At 37.3% G+C, this 19497-nt stretch overlaps 2 protein-coding genes across 3 annotated transcripts; one reads left to right on the top strand and one right to left on the bottom strand.

The window, feature by feature from the left end:
- Positions 1-398: 398 nt before the first annotated feature.
- Positions 399-11308, top strand: whd (carnitine O-palmitoyltransferase whd). 2 transcript variants are annotated; one of them, XM_065304252.1, is made up of 11 exons: positions 399-821; positions 7390-7558; positions 7618-7754; positions 7812-8088; positions 8172-8692; positions 8757-8961; positions 9029-9136; positions 9195-9220; positions 9354-9419; positions 9932-10676; positions 10838-11308. In XM_065304252.1, the coding sequence occupies exons 2-11, from the start codon at positions 7418-7420 to the stop codon at positions 10937-10939; spliced, it is 2328 nt and encodes a 775-aa protein (XP_065160324.1). In that variant the 5' UTR covers positions 399-821; positions 7390-7417; the 3' UTR covers positions 10940-11308. The 2 variants fall into 2 exon arrangements, with proteins under 2 accessions (XP_065160324.1, XP_065160325.1); XM_065304253.1 differs by lacking the exon at positions 9354-9419 and adding an exon at positions 9629-9691 and having other exon boundaries at positions 401-821.
- Positions 11303-12158, bottom strand: Pfdn1 (prefoldin 1). The gene is made up of 3 exons (XM_065304254.1): positions 11998-12158; positions 11825-11937; positions 11303-11578 (listed from the first exon to the last, which is right to left on the bottom strand). Exons 1-3 carry the CDS (start codon positions 12025-12027, stop codon positions 11362-11364), a joined length of 360 nt encoding a protein of 119 aa, XP_065160326.1. The 5' UTR covers positions 12028-12158; the 3' UTR covers positions 11303-11361.
- Positions 12159-19497: the final 7339 nt, after the last annotated feature.

Genomic DNA, 19497 nt, shown 5'->3' with positions numbered 1-19497 from the left:
GGTTTTGTTAGATACAAATAATTGTTATTTAAGAAATAATGCCATTGAAAGTCAGTTAGAGTCATCTAGTGGTTACGGATGAAACAAAAAAATAAACTAAGAATAGATTTCTACCTATACGTACAGAAAAATTTTACGCTTTTATTAATAAAAAACAATGTTGGAACTGGCTTCTTGGGTAATATCGGTATTATGCATTCTAAACAACAAAAAAAAACTTTAAATTTATTAAGTTCAACAATTTTATATATCGACCAATAATAACATCCGGTTTCCGTGCCTAGATCAAAATTTCGCTGCGCATGTGTGCGTGCTAGTTTTCGGTCGACGAAAGTCGGCGCTCGGCGGTGGCCGTTCGGCTCATCTAGCAAGAAACCGAGCCGGAGCGGTCGCCGCTTGTGGCGCTTGTTTAGTTCGTGAAATCGTGAGCGAGTTCGCGTTGGCCTGGCGCAGCAAGCGTTTCGTTCTCTCATCGGCTCCGCGGACTCCGCATAGGAGCGAGGGCCTCAAGCAGTAGACAGGCATACTACACGAACTTTACACCGCTAGCACTCGCCATACCAGCCTTCCGAATCGTACATGAGGATTCAAGAGGCGCGCCGTGCTGGCGAACTTCATAGTAAAATTAATTCGACGTAGTTAGACGTAAATAGTGCGAGTGTGCGTGTGATATTTAATAGACATTTTTAAAGGCATTTTTCGTCGAATGTTTGGCGACATTTTTTGACAACTCTGGACTATATCGGATCTTTTTTGGGACTATTTCTAATATTTATATAAGTGTCTACCGACTGAAGAATCAACAATTGTTTTAAAATAAGGTACGGATGAAATTAATTTATGTAAAACGTATGTGAATGATCATCGTTCATTTGTTTTAACTTACTAATCAATTAAGGTTTTCACTTTGCATTAATTAAATGTGTTTGATGATGATTAGGAGGTGTGAAGTCGGTGGAATTTCGCTCTCCCGGTGCATTTGCATTTAATTGAATTGACGTGATGTGCGCAACGTGTGCTAGTTTCAATGTGCACAGAAATGCACCACGTTGCAACGCGTAAACTCAGCTTGACACACACATCAGAGGCATAAGTAAAACAGAAACAGCGAGTGGTTACATTACTTCCTTCATTTTCACATTTATTTCAACTCTTCTCAACCTGTGAGACGTTTTGCGTTATTAATAGATTGAAGATGCGCCGTGACTGTCGTCAGTGAGCACGTGTATCCTATTTCCGCATCGAAAAACGATTATTATTGCAATTACCATGCAATATTTGTTGACTCACTATTCACATTAATGTATTACAAATTGCTGAAGTTTGAACCCAGCCGGATTTGAAAGTGATAACTTATCGTCGCGTTATTCACAGACTGAAATTAATTCACGATTGTGGAATTAGTCAGTATATTATATATGCGCGTAAAAGTAAACAAACTTTGTTTTTATGGTTGCTTTGATTGAACAAACGGTAGGCAACCAATTATACATATTATTTGGATTCTAATAAGAACCAGCAACGGAAAGTTAAGTTTCTATGACCCACTTGCGAAAATACCGTTTGTTCTTCAGTTTCTTCGTGCTAAATCTCAGAAAATTGCTGCTTGCAGCTCTAACTGTTGACCGCTAAAAATTAATCATCGGCAATAACGTGTAACCGAGTTCAGCCTTGATTGAAATTGTTTGTCATTAAAACTGTGTGTGATACTCGACTCGAGTCGACACGAGTGCGCGACTCGGCGAGCGAGACGAAAAGTAACCTTTGAAATTCAGAGAGAAACACAAACAAAATAAACAAACAAACGACATACGACACACACCGCACACATATTGTGCTTGTGTGGCGATCGTACTTTGTACCTATCTAATCTGTGACACCCGCCATAAACAAGCGACGATCGCGGACACTCGCACATCACACAGATTAACAATAATATCGTTAATGTGTTATAAATAGCGGCGGTTCGCACGCACGATTAAACAGAGAGTAAGCATTTGGCGCTTGGACACTTCACATAAATGTGGTGTTTTTTTGTTGACGTTCATACATCATGGAAGTTTGTAATCAGACTGTAAATAGGTAGTTTGATTATGAGAAATACGCAAATGGTTTTATGTATTTCTTATTGGAATTGTAGGTTATTGTGCAATTCATTATCATATTCTACATTGGTGACCTCAATCACACATTTTGCAATCTTCTCAGACTAGATTCGAATATGCAAGTCATAATTGAATAATAATGGATAAGTATTTATTAATCAAGCAAGTTTTATTTTATGATTATTAAGTGAAACATCGTAGTTTCTCTTCAGAAATTGAAGAAAATTTGCAAAGTCAAAGACCCGGCAAGAAGAAAGTTCAATTAGGATGCAACTTAGCATAATTTTCATAAATTTTGCAGAAATGCTTTCTAAATATCTTGATTTTTGCAGTTAAATTGCTACATTTTGTTATAGAGGAAGTTCTGAAGTTCAAAATTGACTGATTATGTTACGTTGTTTGCAATTCATTAGCAATGACCGTACGACGCAGTAGTATCACAAAACACGAGTTCAATTATGCAATTATGCGGTGGGGCGCTTGGCATTCAAAGGTCATTGTTGACAGTCGCTTTATCGCGCTTTTTCAACGCTCGATTTCCTTAACCGCTTGTTAAGCGGTGTCGCCGGCGGCCTTAAATCAATGTTGATTCGCTTTTATCGTTTACACGTGTGGCACTCACGTGGGGTTAAAATCTACTCTCTATATTAATCTATGTTAAGTTTGACTATTTCGGTAAGTCACGCAGGATTCTACAAAAATATCTTAATCAGATATGTGATAGCAAAATAAACATTTCGCAGTGCATAAGTATTATATGAATGAATACAGTTATGTTAGAATTACGAAATGTTGTTTCGGTTTTACTAGTTTTATTCAATAATACAGAGCGATCGGATCTTAATTGTGAACAGTTTACAACGAATGCCGGAGCACGAGTCTGAGTCATTTCTTAGGAGACGCATGCCCAGCGACGCAAGTCGCTGACATAAACAGAAAAACCCCCCATCAGTGATGTGACTCCATATCCACAGGGTGTTCTGCATGTTGCTGGTGCATGGTCATATACGCAACCTTACAGTTATATTTTTCGACTGATAATGAAAATTTTGATTAGCTGCACGTATGTGATGTGTAGCTATGTAATTTTATTTCGAAATTTATTGATATTATCTCAAGGTTATAGTAATTATGACAGGTTGCATTTTGTTTTGTTTGACGACACAGCGCTTCCATAAATTGCGCGCATTTTTTTCGTCCGAATGACTGTAATTAACTCGGCTTGAAATTTTATGAACGCGGAATTTATTGCAAACTTTCCTTTTGTATGCAAAATGGCGGCGGCGTTTAGGCAAACAAACGATGGTAGACATAGACGTCATTGATTATTTATGGGACAAACTGGTTTTCCATCAGGAAATTTGTTATATATCCAAATGAACATTATTAAAACGATTGTGGGTTTGTGACGCGCTCATGCAAAAACCACTGATGCGATTTTGATAAATTTTGGTATAGGGATTATTGATTTAGGAAGGAAAATAAAATAAGTTACTTTTTGCCTTAAAAATATAACTTAAAGGGTGTAAAATAAGGGTTAAGAGTTAATCTGGATATTTTCGTAGTTATAGTTGTATAATTGAACTCGAGATGGCGTTAATTGAGAATCTTATTGGTAGAGTTGGCTTGCAATAAGTTGAAGAAGCAAAGAAATAGTTTGTTTGGCTGAAAATTAACTAAACTAGTACTCAATATAAAAGTCTTGTTGATATTGAACCGTTCAATATTATTAAAGGTTATAAATTATATCTATTGACCAAAAACAAAGTCGTGTTAGTTACAGCATTTATAACTCAAAAGCGGTTCAACAGATTTTGATGATTTATGATTCGTTGGATTCGTCTGAGTCCTGGATAGCATAATAACAGTTAAGGGGCACACCTAGTGTGAAATTTTCAAAAAATCGAAAAATTTTTTTACCATATTTCGATAGGTTATACCTTTAAAAATAACATACTAAAATTTTAACTTGATATCTGAAATAGTTTTTGAGTAACAGCCATTTGAAAGAGTAGCCGCTCGGCAGTTAGATAGTTGCATTTTATCTTTAAACGCGTTTTTCTCGAAACAGCATTTTTCGAATTTGCTGGCGTGATTACTCGAAGACAAATGATCCGATCGCTATCAAATTTTTTTTGCATCTCCTCTATATAGTTCTCCATACAATGACCCTCCAGTTTTATGATCTGATCAAAAATCGAATTTTGACAGGCCAAAAACGACCAAAATTTTGGGAAAAATTTAACTTTTTTATTCAAAATGCCGCCATTTTGTCAATTTTTGATTTTTTGTTCGCCCGAGGGTCATTGTATAGAAAATATGTTTTAGTTTAAGGAGAATTTTTCTGTTTGGTTTTATCGACGGAGAAGGCTGCAATCACGCCAGCAGTGGAGGACCTTTTTTTTGGCGCCGCCGGAGATCGCGTGTCATTTCAAAACTAATTAATATTTTATTTCAAAAAATTTACTGTGTATTCACAAAACATGTATAAATATACCCTCAAAATTTTAAATAGGTGGATTCACTAGTTTCCTTTATATTAAATTCCAAAAAATGGCCATTTTTTAAGTCGTCACACTAGGTGTGCCCCTTAACTTTATTTATCAGACATCCGAAAAACGTAGTGTAACCACCATGATATGTAATATCCTACTGACGAAACAAAAGTTTCTAGTCGTATTGGGTCATTTCAGTAAATGTGTACTTTGTACTCCAGTACGAATACATTAGGCAAATAATTTTCCATGCAAATACCTATTGAAATCAACTTGAATTGATTTTTGAAACAAATTTGAAATTTAAAGTGTCCATTCACTTGTTTCAACACTCACGCACTTTCTCTTCGACTCACGTACGCACTCCTGTTGATTTGTTTGCGGACAATGACTTGCCTTTGCAATTGTCATTCCATAATAAATTCTAGTAGGTACACCATGAAAGATCTTAAAAAACACTCAAATTATCTTCTTTTATATTTTATACTAGCTTTTGCCCGCTACTTCGTCCCGGTAGTGTTAAATAAAAATGTATTTCGTTTTTGCTCTCTTGTCCTAGACATAGTATGAGGCAATTCTATCAATAAGATTCACAATTTTATTTTAAAGAAATTACAGTAGAGTCCGGTTATAATGACATCGAAGGGAATTGACAAACACGTCATAATAAGCGGACGTCATACAAAGCGTTTTGTGAAATGAAAACCCTTTTTTATGTAAATATGTACATATACATACATATTAAATCAAAATCAAAATTGCACGTAATCAGCACATTATAACACATACAAGTGTATTTTTACTGCAAGTAATCTGTAATTTTTGTCTGCTTTTGTTTTTTCATTTAATTAATTTTCTTGTGATTTTCGAAGCCTCTTCGGTTTCAAAACATTTGAATTGAACGATTGCTTAATACGGTTATGGTTCTTTAAAAAGCATTGAGATTGTCGAATGACCCACGCCAAATTCGGATTAATGGAAAATACGGATTAAGTCGTGGTCTGGTCTTTCCGATAGTAAATACATAAATGTAATTTGACAATCATAAAAAAATGTAGCAATAAATATAAAAAGTTAGCCACGTGTCGAACGTCGTCGGGTATCAACGAACATTACCGGAGGTGTAAAGAATCATGTTGGTCATTATAACCGGACATAATCTATTAAAAATGGGTCATAATAAGCGACATGTCACTGTAAGCGAAGTCATTATATCCGACTTTTTTAAAAAGAATTTTATATGAAAACCAAACTTCGTAGTGTAGTTACGTCATAATAACCGGTTGGTCAATATAAGCGGAGTCATACTAAACGGATTCTACTGTAATTATATAAAGAATTGCTAATAATGCACTTCAGCGCGCCATCTCGGATTCAACTATTTAACTATAACTATGATTGAATCTCAATACCAACTTTTATCCTATAGAAAAGGGCTGTTTTTAGAGTTATTTCCGGCAATTATTCGAATTTTTCTCGACGTAAAAACCATCGTTGCACTTTAACGCACATTATAAACAAAGAATTGGCCAAGTTGGTCCAAGCGTTGTTGAGTTATGCGCTTACCAACAGATTTTGAAATTTATTTTTATATTATAGAAGATTTCTAGTTCTTGATTGTTGTTAAATCGGATATAATATAATGAATATATTACGCGTGGTTGATGTTTACTCCGCCGGAATTATATAATCTGCGAGTTAAAAGTGGGTCAACGACTACTTAAAAATATACGTTAGGTGCGCACGCACACAAATGAATACGCACTTGTTTCGTGGAATTTCACACTTGAGATTTTTTTAGCAAAACAACTTCATACGTGTCTTAAATCGAAAATAGATGTTAGAAAAATTAAATTGCGTGCGGATTTTCAATAGCATCCAATGATAATGATCTTTTTAGGTTATAGTTCACATTCGAAACAATCGAAAACATGAACTTTGCTATTTTTGGACGCTAATCACACACTTTGATCACCGGTTAATAATTGTAGCTATAATCGCAAAATTCAGGTACATACAGAGACATTTTCTATGTGTTTTCAACAAAATGTCCGTCCATTTGCGACCATCCAACGTTGGTATGTAAATAATTAGTTAACGTGTGTCATTTATTTGCGTTTCTGTTTACATTGCTATTACCATCATCCTACGTCACTAATGTTGGGAATTTCTTTCCCTTTCCTCTTTTATTTATTTACGACTGGAATTATTATTGACGAGCGACGACAAAACTGATATTAACCCATTAATGATATAAACTGATTCTTTCCATTCTATTGCAGAAGTAAATATCGTTTGAAATGACTTGCACATTACATTAATTACACCGTTCGTTTTAATGACACGACTTTTAGTCGTTTTAATTGCACTTTCGCTTTTCAATATGGCCGCCATCACAATTGTTTACAAATCATAATTCACATGCCGCGCAGACGGTGCTTTGGGAAGTTTGACACGACAAACAGTATTAAATTTGTCTGCCGCGTTTTTTTTCATATTATTTTTGGACTTTCACTCATTGGACAATCAGGTAAAAGCAAGCAATTCACATGCGACAATCAACAAATATTTAAATATTTGCTCAGTTGTATAACTGATTATTCTTTTAAATTAAAATGACTCGACATTCTAGAAGCAATTAATTATTTATTGCTGGCCGTCACCCATTTGCATGGTCATAAATAAATATTCGTACAATTCGAACAATAAAAAAGGCTCGTCCTCAATTTAGTCCACTCGAATTGCAACCTCATTTATTGCTTGTAATAACTTTACTTGTATCTTTTTAGGACCAAAGTAAAACTCTAGGAAATCAACATGGCGGAAGCCCATTCGGCTGTTGCCTTCTCGTTCGCCATCACTCACGAGGGATGGGACGTCAACTTCGACCGCGAGGTCCTCAACCTCGTGTGGCAATCGGGCATGCGATCATGGAAGAAACGCGTCGCTAGATTCATGGTTCGTAACATAAAAAAATAAAAATTCTTACGTTTTTATTGAAATTAATTGTGTTACAGAACAGTGTACACAATGGTGTCTATCCAGCACACTTATGGACGTTATGGTTGACGATGACAGTCATCTCGGCGATACATTTTTCAGGATATAAAGTGCCTTATGACTTGGTCGCGAAAATAATGCCAATACTACCTGGGTAGGAACTTGTTTACGAATGTATAAAACTTGTTTGATGGTGTTTTGTTTGTTTTAGTGATACAGTAAAATGGCAGCTAGTGGCGAGTATGGCAACGGCGTTGAGCATTTGGCTATGCATAATCTACACAATGCGATACACGCTGAAAGCGCTGCTGGTGTACAAAGGGTGGATGTATGAGTCGCGCGTGCGCGGCTCGAAACCCTCGCTGAAAACACAAATATGGCTCGCGCTGGTGACCATGTTCCGCGGATGGAACACACCGAAACTTTACAGTTTCCAGGGCTCCCTGCCAAAACTGCCCGTACCAAAGCTTCACGACACAATGAGCAGAGTAAGTTAGGTTAACTATGAATTTAACAAGATGGCGATTAAATCACAACTGATGTTTTTTTCTTCTTCATGTTTTGATTGTAGTACCTGCAAAGCGCACGGCCACTGCTCGATGACACAAACTATGCGCGCATGGAGCGTCTGGCAGCCGAATTTGAGAAAGGTATCGGTGTGAAATTGCAACGTTATCTAATATTAAAGTCTTGGTGGTCCAGTAATTACGTGTCTGATTGGTGGGAGGAGTACGTGTACTTGCGCGGCCGCTCCCCGCTGATGATTAACTCTAACTTCTATGGCATTGACACAATCATGATGGAGACCGCCGCGACGCAGGCGGCTCGCGCCGCCGCCGCTATTTACTCATGTTTGAATTACCGTAGATTGGTTGAGAGGCAGGAGCTGCAACCGATCCTCATACAAGGCCTCATCCCGCTGTGCTCTTGGCAGTACGAGCGCATATTCAACACGACGCGCGTGCCCGGCGTCGAGACCGATAAGATCCAGCATTGGGCCGACAGCAATCACATCTGCGTCTATCACAAAGGCTGCTATTACAAGGTGATCATCTACAAGGGTCGCCTGTTGAACGCCGCAGAGATTCAAAAGTATGCTATCTAGGAAAAAATATACATAAAAATATAATGTTATTTGTTATTTGTTTTCTTTTAGACAATTGGAGTATATTTTGAATGATAAAGCCGAACCTTTGCCTGGCGAAGAAAAGTTGGCAGCCCTGACTGCATGGGAGCGCACCAAGTGGGCTAATACTCGCAGAGTGTACTTCAACAATGGCGTCAATAAACAGTCATTGGACATCATCGAAAAAGCTGCGTTTTGTTTGACATTAGATGATCACTCTTATAAATATGATCCTGTAAGTATTAAACTTTAGTTGAAACATAGAAACTTAAATTTACTGTGTTTTAACTTACTTTATGTAGGAAGATTCCACGCAGTTAGATAATTTCGGTAAAAATTTGTTACACGGGAAAGGCTACGACAGATGGTTTGACAAATCATTCACGCTGTGTGTCGGCACTAACGGAAGAGTAAGTTATTTTAATTTACATTAAAATTTAGCAAAACTGATATTTATTTTGTTTTCAGCTCGGATTTAACGCTGAACATTCATGGTAAGCTTAATTGTTTGCAATTTCTCTGTGGTTAGTGTGAAATAATGCACTGTTTTGTTTTCAGTCATCGAAATACTAAAAATTGATTTTTTTTTGTATATTCTTGTACGAATTGTTTTTGAAATGTTGCCAGGGCTGATGCAGCTGTGATGTCACACATTTGGGAGATGGTCGTGAGCGACGAGGTCGAAATCAATCGGTATTACGCCAACCAAACCTCACCTTTTCCCCCCGATGTTGCTAATAATCTTTACTATATCTTGTCTCTCTTGGCTTTCCTAGATCTTTCTATTATAGATCTGAGCTTACATCGACACGTAGTAAACCAACAAAATGTAACACTCCCCGGTTTTTGCAGACTGTCTTTGGCCTTGAATTAATGCTAGTGTTTCTTTTTTTGGTCAATAGGGCTGACGCGGCTGTTCTCACCCATTTATGGGAGATCGTAATTTTGGACGAGATGGAAAATGGGTAATAATTACAACAAAGCTTCTTTTCGTTTAACTGTCTTTGAATTGTACATATTTAAACGTTCAAAGCTTCAAACGCGCTAAAAAATACGCATTGACACAATAATGGCCGCTGTCGATTGCATTTGTTTTCTTGCATGTTGATTGTTTTCATTTTAATTTCATCATTCTGACTAAAACCAACAAACCCCATTTATTATTCTGTATGTTGAACTTGTTTCTCATAAACATTAATTTATAGATACACCCCCGAAGGCAACGCTAAAGGTGAAGTCCTGATTGAACCACCAACTCCGCAACGTCTCAAGTGGGACATGAAAGAAGACTGCCAGAAATCTATCGAACTCGCCGTGATCGCCGCTAATGAATTAATCGCTGACATAGACTTAAAAATCATGGTCTTCAACACCTACGGCAAGCGCTTCATGAAGACATGCAAAGTGTCACCAGATGCTTATCTGCAGATGGTCCTCCAACTAGCGTACTACCGCGACGCTGGCAAGTTCAGCTTGACATACGAAGCGTCCATGACGCGATTGTACCGCGAAGGCCGCACTGAAACTGTGCGACCGGTAACACTGGAGTCAAACGCCTGGGTAAAAGCAATGTGCAACAAAGACTGCAGTGTCGATGAGCGCGTCGCGTTGTTATTGAAGGCATGCACACGCCATCAGCGCGCCTACCAAGACGCCATGTGTGGTAAAGGCATCGATCGACATCTTTTCTGTCTATACGTGGTGAGCAAGTACCTAGAAGTGGACTCGCCCTTCCTTAAGGAGGTACTTAGCGAGCCGTGGAGGCTCTCAACATCGCAAACACCACACGGGCAGACGGGCAGGATGGACTTCAATAAATATCCGAACTGTATTTCAGCCGGTGGTGGATTTGGGCCGGTTGCTGATGATGGCTATGGTGTCTCCTACATTATCGCGGGAGAAGACAATTTATTCTTCCACATATCCAATAAGAAGAGCAACGGGCAAACGGTAAGCACTAATCATAAATTATTTAGTTAAAAATTATTGGTGATTGTTTTCTTGTTTCTTTGTCTGTAACCAGCCGGGGCCAACAGTAAGATACTATTTACTATTTATTGCACATTTTGAAAATCATTTAATATTTAATGATTACGTGTTGTTTGTTATAGAATTGCCACCGTTTTGCGAAACACATCGAGCAGGCGATGCTGGACATGCGCGAACTGTTCACACAGTACAAAAAGCTGCAGCAAAATGGCAGCAGTAAATAAAACCAGCAGCGACGAAGAAATGACGAATCAAATAGTAATTTAAGGCATAACGTGTAACATAAGTCATTGTGGTATTTGGTTTCTTTGTAACTATTCGCGTCTCCCGCGGAACTTTCGACTTTTCTCTTAGGTTCTTGCGCATCAACTTTTTTATGATTGACAATTGACCACGCGTTTCTCGTTTGTTATTTGTTTTGGGTATTAAGTATATTATTGTTATTAATGTTTACGACTTAATCATAAGGCGAGTAACAAACTTGTTCTCTGGCTGCTATACATTTAAATATTTAAGGAGAAAATATCATGCAAACTGCAATGCAATTTTTGTCCATAAACAAGGAAAAATAAATATGAATAACTCAATTATAATGACTTCAATTTTTATTTGATGAGTGTGATCGTAAATAATGAATAAATAAAATCTATTTTCTCTGCTGCACCATTTCGCGAAGGTTGTTCTCGGCGTCTTTCATGCTACGTTCGAGAAAAGCTTTGCTATTTTCCAATCCTTTAATTTTCTCTTCCGCTGCGTCCTGCTCCTTCTTGAGATCGGAAATTATTTGATCCTTTGGTGATAGCATGAACATACGACCTATTGTGTCATACATTTTGCAGGAGGGATCCAAAGTTGAGATTTCCCTTAAAAATAAACAATTTACTAAGTAAATTAAGTAAATTTTTCAACAAACTGTTTTAATGTTGTTATCAACCTGCAAACTGAGCAGATGGATTAATTTGCAATATTTGAATTATAAAGCATCAAAAAGAAAATTATAAGCATAACCATGCTGATTAAGAGCTGGTTGTTTCAGTGCATTGTAATTGTAATTGCATTGCATTTTATTTCTTTAAATGTTAAATGTATAATTAAAAGGTAATATTTACTGGTCTGTGAGTATTGATCGCTTTTTATTCTTCTTTAATTGTTCAATTTGCAAATCGGCAAGTTTGAGTTTTTGCGATGTTTCAACTGCTTTCATTTGCAACTCAGCAAATGCCTGAAAATACATACAACAATGGAAATTGTACAATTTGATCTACGATAATGCACTTTTTACCTTTTTCAGTTCTAAGTCGACTTTAGACATTGTTGAAATTAATTTTAAAGACACAGATTATTAAAATGATTCACACTGCTATAAAAGGTATGAAGGCGGTTTTCAGGTTATGTGGTAGATGTTCCATTTGGATACACTTCGTTTGGTCTCTAGTCGTCTCACCGCACGCCAAGTCGCGGCGCGCCGATTCGCCGCAACAAAATCATAATGTTCTGATGTTTATAGCTAATTATTTTTCATTATATTTTATTTTTAAACGGGTTAATGAATTACAATTTATGTGTTACAATAAGGTAATATTTTTACGCATTTTACATTACTTCTAAAAATGGTAAAAAGTAACAAACCGATTATCTGTAGTAATATACATATTACTACAATAAGTGATTTCAAATTGTCTAATCTCTAATATTCTGCAATAAAAAGTTCAAATTTAAATTTAACGGTTGTAATGACTAAATTTAATGATTAATACATTCAACGATTTTACAAAAACAATATAAAAAACAATTTATTAATTTTTGTCTGTCGTTTAAATATTTTACAAATTCTGTATTCATTCGAGTTTGAAGCATTTTTTTACACATAAACAATAATTTTTGTCTGGAATTATACAATCTAGTTGTTAAGTTCCTGCAATTGTTTTCATTTTCGAAAATCGGTCATTTAAATCATTGAAACAATTTTCTTCTGGATAAAAAACTTGATTATGATGTTTGGCAAGTTATCCGGATCAGGAGCCCATTCAGTCCTATAGGTTTTGCTGAGTAAAGTTAAGTAAACACTTACTGTACGCTATACCCTCACAATATCGCCAAAACGATATTTTTACTAAACCATTGCAAGTCAATGCAAGTATTTGTCAAGCCTGATGTGGATAGCTATTTCGACCATTAGAGGTCTCATCAGCACACCTACTGGCTTGACAAATATTGCATTGACTTGCCATGGCGTATATACAACTGGCTTATAATTCAAGACGCAGAAGTATTGTCAGCTCCACCTAACGGTGGAGACTGAAGTTTTTAGTAAAAATATCGTTTTGGCGATATTGTGAGGGTATAGCGTACAGTAAGTGTTTACTTAACTTTACTCAGCTTATACTCACCCTCTCGTACTACCTACCATTGTATTTCAACCTATAGGTTTTGTTATTTGTTTATCAACCACGAGTTGGAGACTTGCTTATTTTTATTACTTATCACCTTTGAAAATTTGACCATTTTTTGTTGATTATTGCTTCTCTGTGGAAGCTTGGGAAAACGTATTTCCGGCACACATTTTGCGATTAATACAGATTGCACAACACTGCTTTAATAGTTAATGTAAAAGCGCGCAATTTTTCATTAATATTAATAATTTAAACTCCGGGACTCCTACCTGTATCATTCAGAGATGGCACTAGCGTGAACTAAAAATCATAAAATAGAATTGTATTGTTTATTTCTATATTTATCGGTAAACGTGAGCATTCGGCACGAGAATTGTGTTTGTTTGGAACACAATTTACTTTCTTATCGCTTTTGCCGCATGAAATGCAACGCATGACACTCCCGAGTGTCCCGAGTATCTCCTAACGCTACATGCAGCATATTCTAGTTTATACTAAACCACTAAATTTCTAAGTTTTTCGGGAGGTTTTGATTTTCGGCTAAAAATTTCGTGACATTTTAACGAATCCTAAGCCGCCGCAAAAACCTCCTGAACTCAAAAAAAATCGACTTTTACGGTCACTCAGAGTAGGTCGCACGATTGGCGTATTTTTGTACTTTTACCCTATAGGAGCAGGTAGTTTGCTCGAAGTTGAAAAAATAACAAAGTCTTCCAATATGCTCGGTACATGTATTTCGGCTTTAAATATAAGTTTATCGACTAAGTTTCATTATATATTGAATTTTGTTGGACTTTGCTGAAAAATTTTGGACTTAGTCGAAAAATGAAAAATGTTGAAAATTTTTCTAAGTGTCGATTTTTCGGACTTAGCCGCAAAAAACGAAAAATAAAGAAATTTTTGTCTAGTGTCGATTTTTGGACTTATGTACAAAAACAGAAAAAAGTTGAAAATTTTCTAAGTTTTTTCGGAAGTTTGATTTTCGGCTAAAGATTTCGTGAAATTTTAACAATTCCTAAACGCCGCAAAACCTCCTGAATCAAAAACTCGACTTTTACGGTCACTCAGAGTAGGTCCCTTTTGATTGGCGTATTTTGTACTTTACCTGAAAGGGAGAGGTAAATTGAAGTAAGTAACTATGGATCTCCTCTCGGGTGCTGAAGGAAAAGAAAATGGACTTTTTGGCGCAACTCTCGAATAATTTTTTAGGAAAAATATTGACTTTGACTAGAAATTTATGTGTTACTGTAGACAAATCAAAATGTAAGCACAAGCAAAAAATCCTTTTTGGCTTAAAACTAAAAGAAATTTACTAGAATTTATGTATTACTGAGGAAAAGTTGAAATGTAAGCAAGGTTTTAAAATTTGGGAACCTAACAAATGTACAAATGATACTTGCAAGAACGCCGCCAATTTTTTCAAACTGTATATTTTACACACAAAATATGGCATAAAAAGCATGAACATGTAAGAACGGGTAGTAGGGCTATTGGTCGACGTATTTATCAATATAATTAAAAAGTATTGGCGTTAGGGACTAGGACGTTCAGATCTCGTTCTGCGCTGTTTATGTGAAATATTATGGCGTTTTGTGGTGCATATCAGTTTAAAGAGTATATAGAAGAAGGTACTAGATATACTTTGGTCGGAGAACTTGAGAACTCTCCACACACAAAATGTCAAGAAAGAAGATGCTACTCGACGAAATATAACTTTTAACAAACTTTTCCCGAGTAGTACAATTTTAAAGTCAGTGGTAGTAGTCATTATTGGAACCAAATTCCCTTCGAGAATAAACCATATAAGATTCATTTTAGTCCTTTCGCTCCTAAACAACAGCGTAGTCGCGGGACCAGTAAGCGTTAATCGTGAACTCCCCTTATGCGACAAACTCAACGGTGTAAGGTGTAGTGCGTGGTTTCTTTGGTCCTGGGTACTTTTGGACCACTTCGAAGCGCTTCTCTGAGTTGTGGATGTTTTCATAGGGTGTTCGACTTTACGTTTCGATATTGCGCATGCTTACGGCAGCGCGGTCCAAGTAGCTTTGTTTAGCCGCTTCGGAAAGTTGTTTGTACTTTTGACCACCAATGCGTGCGATTTCTGTGATTTTCGCGTCTTTCGTCTCGCGCATAATGTCAGCTTTAGCCTTCGAAGGAGAAAATTCTTCTTCACCTTCTCAGTCTTCTTTTTCTTCGTCTCCATGTCCAACTCCAGTTGCGCTCGTTCTTCCTCTGGTAATTTATCCAGGTATACTTTATAATCCTTCAATCTGTTTCAAACGTGATGTGTAAATATTACTTAATCATATAATATAAATAAAGATTCACATGTCTGCGCTAAATCGCGTTCAGGACTACTTCGAGACGAAGCTCAAGGAGAGTGTAAAGTAGAAGAAAATGTACCTGGGTAGAGACTGCCGACGATGATGATGAAGATGATGATGATGACGAGGAGGGCGATGCCGAAGCGGGAAGCCAATGACGATTCCGGCGAATCCGAGGTAGAAGCGACGCGTCTTCCGACTAACTCGACTAAAGATTGTTACTCGTTTTCTGTTGTACTTGTACTTTTTAACTCGTTTGATATTCAGAAGTCATAATGAGCAGATTTATGCAGAAATTATAAGTGTTGGATTTGATTTAAATATTATAGCAACAGTCGACAGATGCCAGAGTAAGATTATAAGACAAATACTCGGGACACCGAGATGTGTCAGAAACAAAATTATCCTCAACGACACCAACACCGAAACTGTTGCCGAAACAGCCAAACACATAAGCAACAATTAGGTCATATAATGAATGATTTCGATGCGCACAAAACTTGTTATGTGTTGCTAATAGAGTAGGGTACGGCTAATTGTTGTAATATTAGCAATGTGAGTCCGTCTGCGACTGGTTGGGCGGATTTGACGTTTAATGATTTTTCCTATAAAAAAACTCATCGTTAACGATTACATATGTGTGTTTTGTGCGTTCTCGACTGTTTGCGCACAGGTATAATACTAAAATAACAAGAACACACGATTTATTTATTATAAGTACGTATGCAGAACGTATGTAGAAATAAAAATTACTTTTATATTTGGAAATATAAATATTTTATATTTTTATCTGATAGAGAATTTTCCAGTCTTCCATAATCAGCAATTCGTTGGTTGCTCTGGCTTTTAGTTTAAGAGATATTAATTTCAAAAATCGTGGAAAAAAGTATCACGCACCCCCCCCTTGGCAATTTTTTCATAAGAATTAAAGACAAACAGTAATGCAATGGGTAACTCCACGAAATTACAACCTCGGTACTGAGGACCGGTCAAGGTTTACGAAGTTCTCCCGAATGATACAAATAGCGTAAGGAATTTAAACGAAGAAGAGCCTGAAGAGCTATACGCGACGACAGCACACGTCAGTCAGCTTAAAATCTGGCAACCAAATCAAGATGATGACGATGCAGAAGAAGTTCCGGCAAGTGGAAGCGCCGGAATTTGAATAGTTTCCATCGCCTTACAAACTTCCCTACATCTCTCAATCATGTTATTGTAATTGTAGGAAATATTTTAATCCACTACAGCAATAAACTTGATGTCCATGGTACAAATGAGATACACACATTGCTGAATTTCACTCTTATCATAAGGAGTATTGAAAATTTTCCAAATCACTGATGACAATCAGAGAACAAGTCGTTACATGTAAGTTGTCGGATGACGCATTAAATATTCCACCTCCAAATTGAATGGCACTGATCAAATTGCAGTCAAAATCTTTGTCTTCCATTTCCTTATAGAAGTGCAGATGTTTACTCAAAAATTAGAGAACTGTCAGTGAATATTGGTGTTACAAAATCAGTGATCAGCAAATTACATTGTACCATCCGTGTCAGGATGCGGAAAATTCATGGCAATCAATTGGAACTGATCATAGCTTGTGTCCTTTTTTGGACCTCTGAACTCAAGAGACTTCAATGCGAAAATTCGATCAAGAAATCTTCAGACAAGCAAAGGCCACCAAACAGCACCCACTGAAACCATCTCCTTATCCACCAACTACAAATAATGCTTTAACTCGGCCCAACACTCCCCGGTATGGAAATGCACACGCCAAACATTCGCATCAACTGCGGAGAGAATCACACCGCCAATTACCGTGGCTGCCTAGTCTACAAAGAAATCTATAAATAAACATTGAATAATTTACGCCGCAAGGACTGGGACCTAAATACACTCTCAAAAAGAAACGACATTTCAAATACTCCAAATTGTCAAAAGGGCGTAGAGTACTATTTACGCAGCTCTTTGCTAAGCATTGATTATTATACGGCTGGTAATCGGTTTCCACTGGAAAACATGGCCTTCCATCATTAAAACCGCGGAACATTTTAGAAAATGTGATTACAAAGGCAGGGCTGCATCTCATTTACTTACAACGCGGCAAATTTGAAAATAACAAACTTAATCTCAAGTCGCCAATGAGCAGGTTTAAAATTATAAATTAATTTGGATTTGGTTTAATATTACTTGCGCTTGATCGACGAAGATACCCAAGGTAAAGGGTATGGGTAAAGCCGCCAAGGACTTTTGACCATATTAAGAAACCGCTAAGGTATCCTCTGGCAACCTGCCGCCGAAGCTGTTGCGACGCTAACAACACCTTAACAACGATACATGCGACACAGGAACAATTGCAGCAGTTTAGCAAAGGGAAGGTCTTTAACCAAAAAAGGGACACTAGACTAAAAAGAAACTGGCATTTCACTTAATCTTGCTAAACGCCTGAATATTTAACACATCTTGTACAGACCAAATCTGATTAGACAACAACATGTACGCGAAACAAACGTTGGCTTACCGGGAAGCTGAATAATTATGTCGGGCTACCACCGGCCAATTCATGAGACCATGGTTTGGTACGTGCCGCGATAACATCGGTGGCATTTCAACGCGGTAAGGTGGTCCGTCACAGGAACCACCGAGGACTCGCAAGGTACACCTTAGACGTAGCGTGGCATTAGCCATTCGGTTGCGGCTTGTCACAACGCCCGCGCAGCACCGGTAGGGATAGCAAGGCAAAATCCTATAAGAATATTGGCATGGGCGTAATCTTGTGAGTTTGTTTCTAAACTGACTCAAGAATAAGTAAAGAAAATATATTAAAAGAATTAGTAGCGGTCAAAATGCAATCACAATCTTTGTGACACTACATTTCATACAGATGGGCAGGATGGGCATCAAAAATTTAAGACTCACAATGTCAGTGTGAACATTGGTGATACGAAATCGCGTCAACTTTGCATCTATGAGTTTACGCCATCGCTCATATCTATTCTTTAAGGTGACATTTCGTCACGAAACAATTCCACCTGCTCTACAATATATGAAGGCAGAGCGCTCACAACCAGTAGAAGACACAATAAAGTTTATCACGACGCGTGATAAAATCAACAAATAAATGAACATTTGTTCCAGCTCTAATTGAAATAGTACTTTCATAGCACACAAAATAAAAGGCAGAGCGCATTAACAGAACACAATAAAGTTTATAGCGACATACGTGGTAAAGTAAATAAATGGTTTGCATTTGTTTGGCTTAATTGGAAAGCTATTCCACGAAATACGCGCAAAGAAAGGCAGAGCGCTCACGACCAACAGAGCACGATAAGGTTTATGCGACATGGTGATAAAGAAATCCAACAATCGAAGCTGGTTTTATTTTGTTCCCAACTCCAATTTTGAAACGGTACGCCGCTTTACAAAAATACGAGCAGGCGCACGACTGGCAGAGACACGTAAGTTTACATCGCGACATGAAGTGATGAAATCAACAAATAAATGGTTTTATTTGTTCCAATACATTTAAACAATGCCGCAGCGCAAAATAAAGGCAGAGCGCTCACGACCAGCAGAAGACACAATAAGAGTTTATCACGACATAGTGATAAATCAACATAAATGGTTTTATTTGTTCCAACTCAATCTGAAGCAATTTCACCGAATAAAAGGCCAGAGCGCTTGCCGCGCCCAGCAGAACCTGTCAGGATTTATCGGCCATAGTGATAAGAAATGTAACATAAATGGTTTTATTTTGATTCCCGGCTCAATCTAGGCAATTCCACTGGCTCTGCGAAAGGTGAGCGCTCAGGCCAGCGACACCAATAAAGTTTATCACGATATAGTGATGATAAGAAATCAACAAATAAATAGTTTTTTATTTTGTACAGCTCAATCTGATAATTCCGGCTCTACAAAGAAAGGCAGAGCGCACGGCCAGCAGAAGACACAATAAAGTTTATCACGACATGATAAGAAATCAGCAATACGTGGTTTTATTTGTTTATTAATTGAAACGTACTTTTAGCGCACAAAATAAAGGCAGAGCCTTCACGACCAGCA

The sequence above is a fragment of the Atheta coriaria genome, unplaced genomic scaffold (genome assembly GCF_025399875.1).
Source record: "Atheta coriaria isolate IRGN ID8LTWV9N9 unplaced genomic scaffold, Caltech_Dcor_3.1 hic_scaffold_6_pilon, whole genome shotgun sequence".
Classification (NCBI taxonomy): Eukaryota; Metazoa; Arthropoda; class Insecta; order Coleoptera; family Staphylinidae; genus Dalotia; species Dalotia coriaria.
This window is presented reverse-complemented; position numbering and strand designations above follow the sequence as displayed.

Excerpts from the sequence above, each read along its gene's own strand:
- whd (XM_065304252.1), top strand. The coding sequence starts at position 7,418 with ATGGCGGAAGCCCATTCGGCTGTTGCCTTCTCGTTCGCCATCACTCAC. Across the intron at positions 9,221-9,353 it reads TTTAACGCTGAACATTCATG|GGCTGATGCAGCTGTGATGT; the intron begins GTAAGCTTAATT and ends AAATGTTGCCAG. Across the intron at positions 9,420-9,931 it reads GACGAGGTCGAAATCAATCG|ATACACCCCCGAAGGCAACG; the intron begins GTATTACGCCAA and ends ATTAATTTATAG.
- Pfdn1 (XM_065304254.1), bottom strand. The coding sequence starts at position 12,027 with ATGTCTAAAGTCGACTTAGAACTGAAAAAG. Across the intron at positions 11,938-11,997 it reads TCGACTTAGAACTGAAAAAG|GCATTTGCTGAGTTGCAAAT; the intron begins GTAAAAAGTGCA and ends ATGTATTTTCAG. Across the intron at positions 11,579-11,824 it reads CGATCAATACTCACAGACCA|GGAAATCTCAACTTTGGATC; the intron begins GTAAATATTACC and ends TTTATTTTTAAG.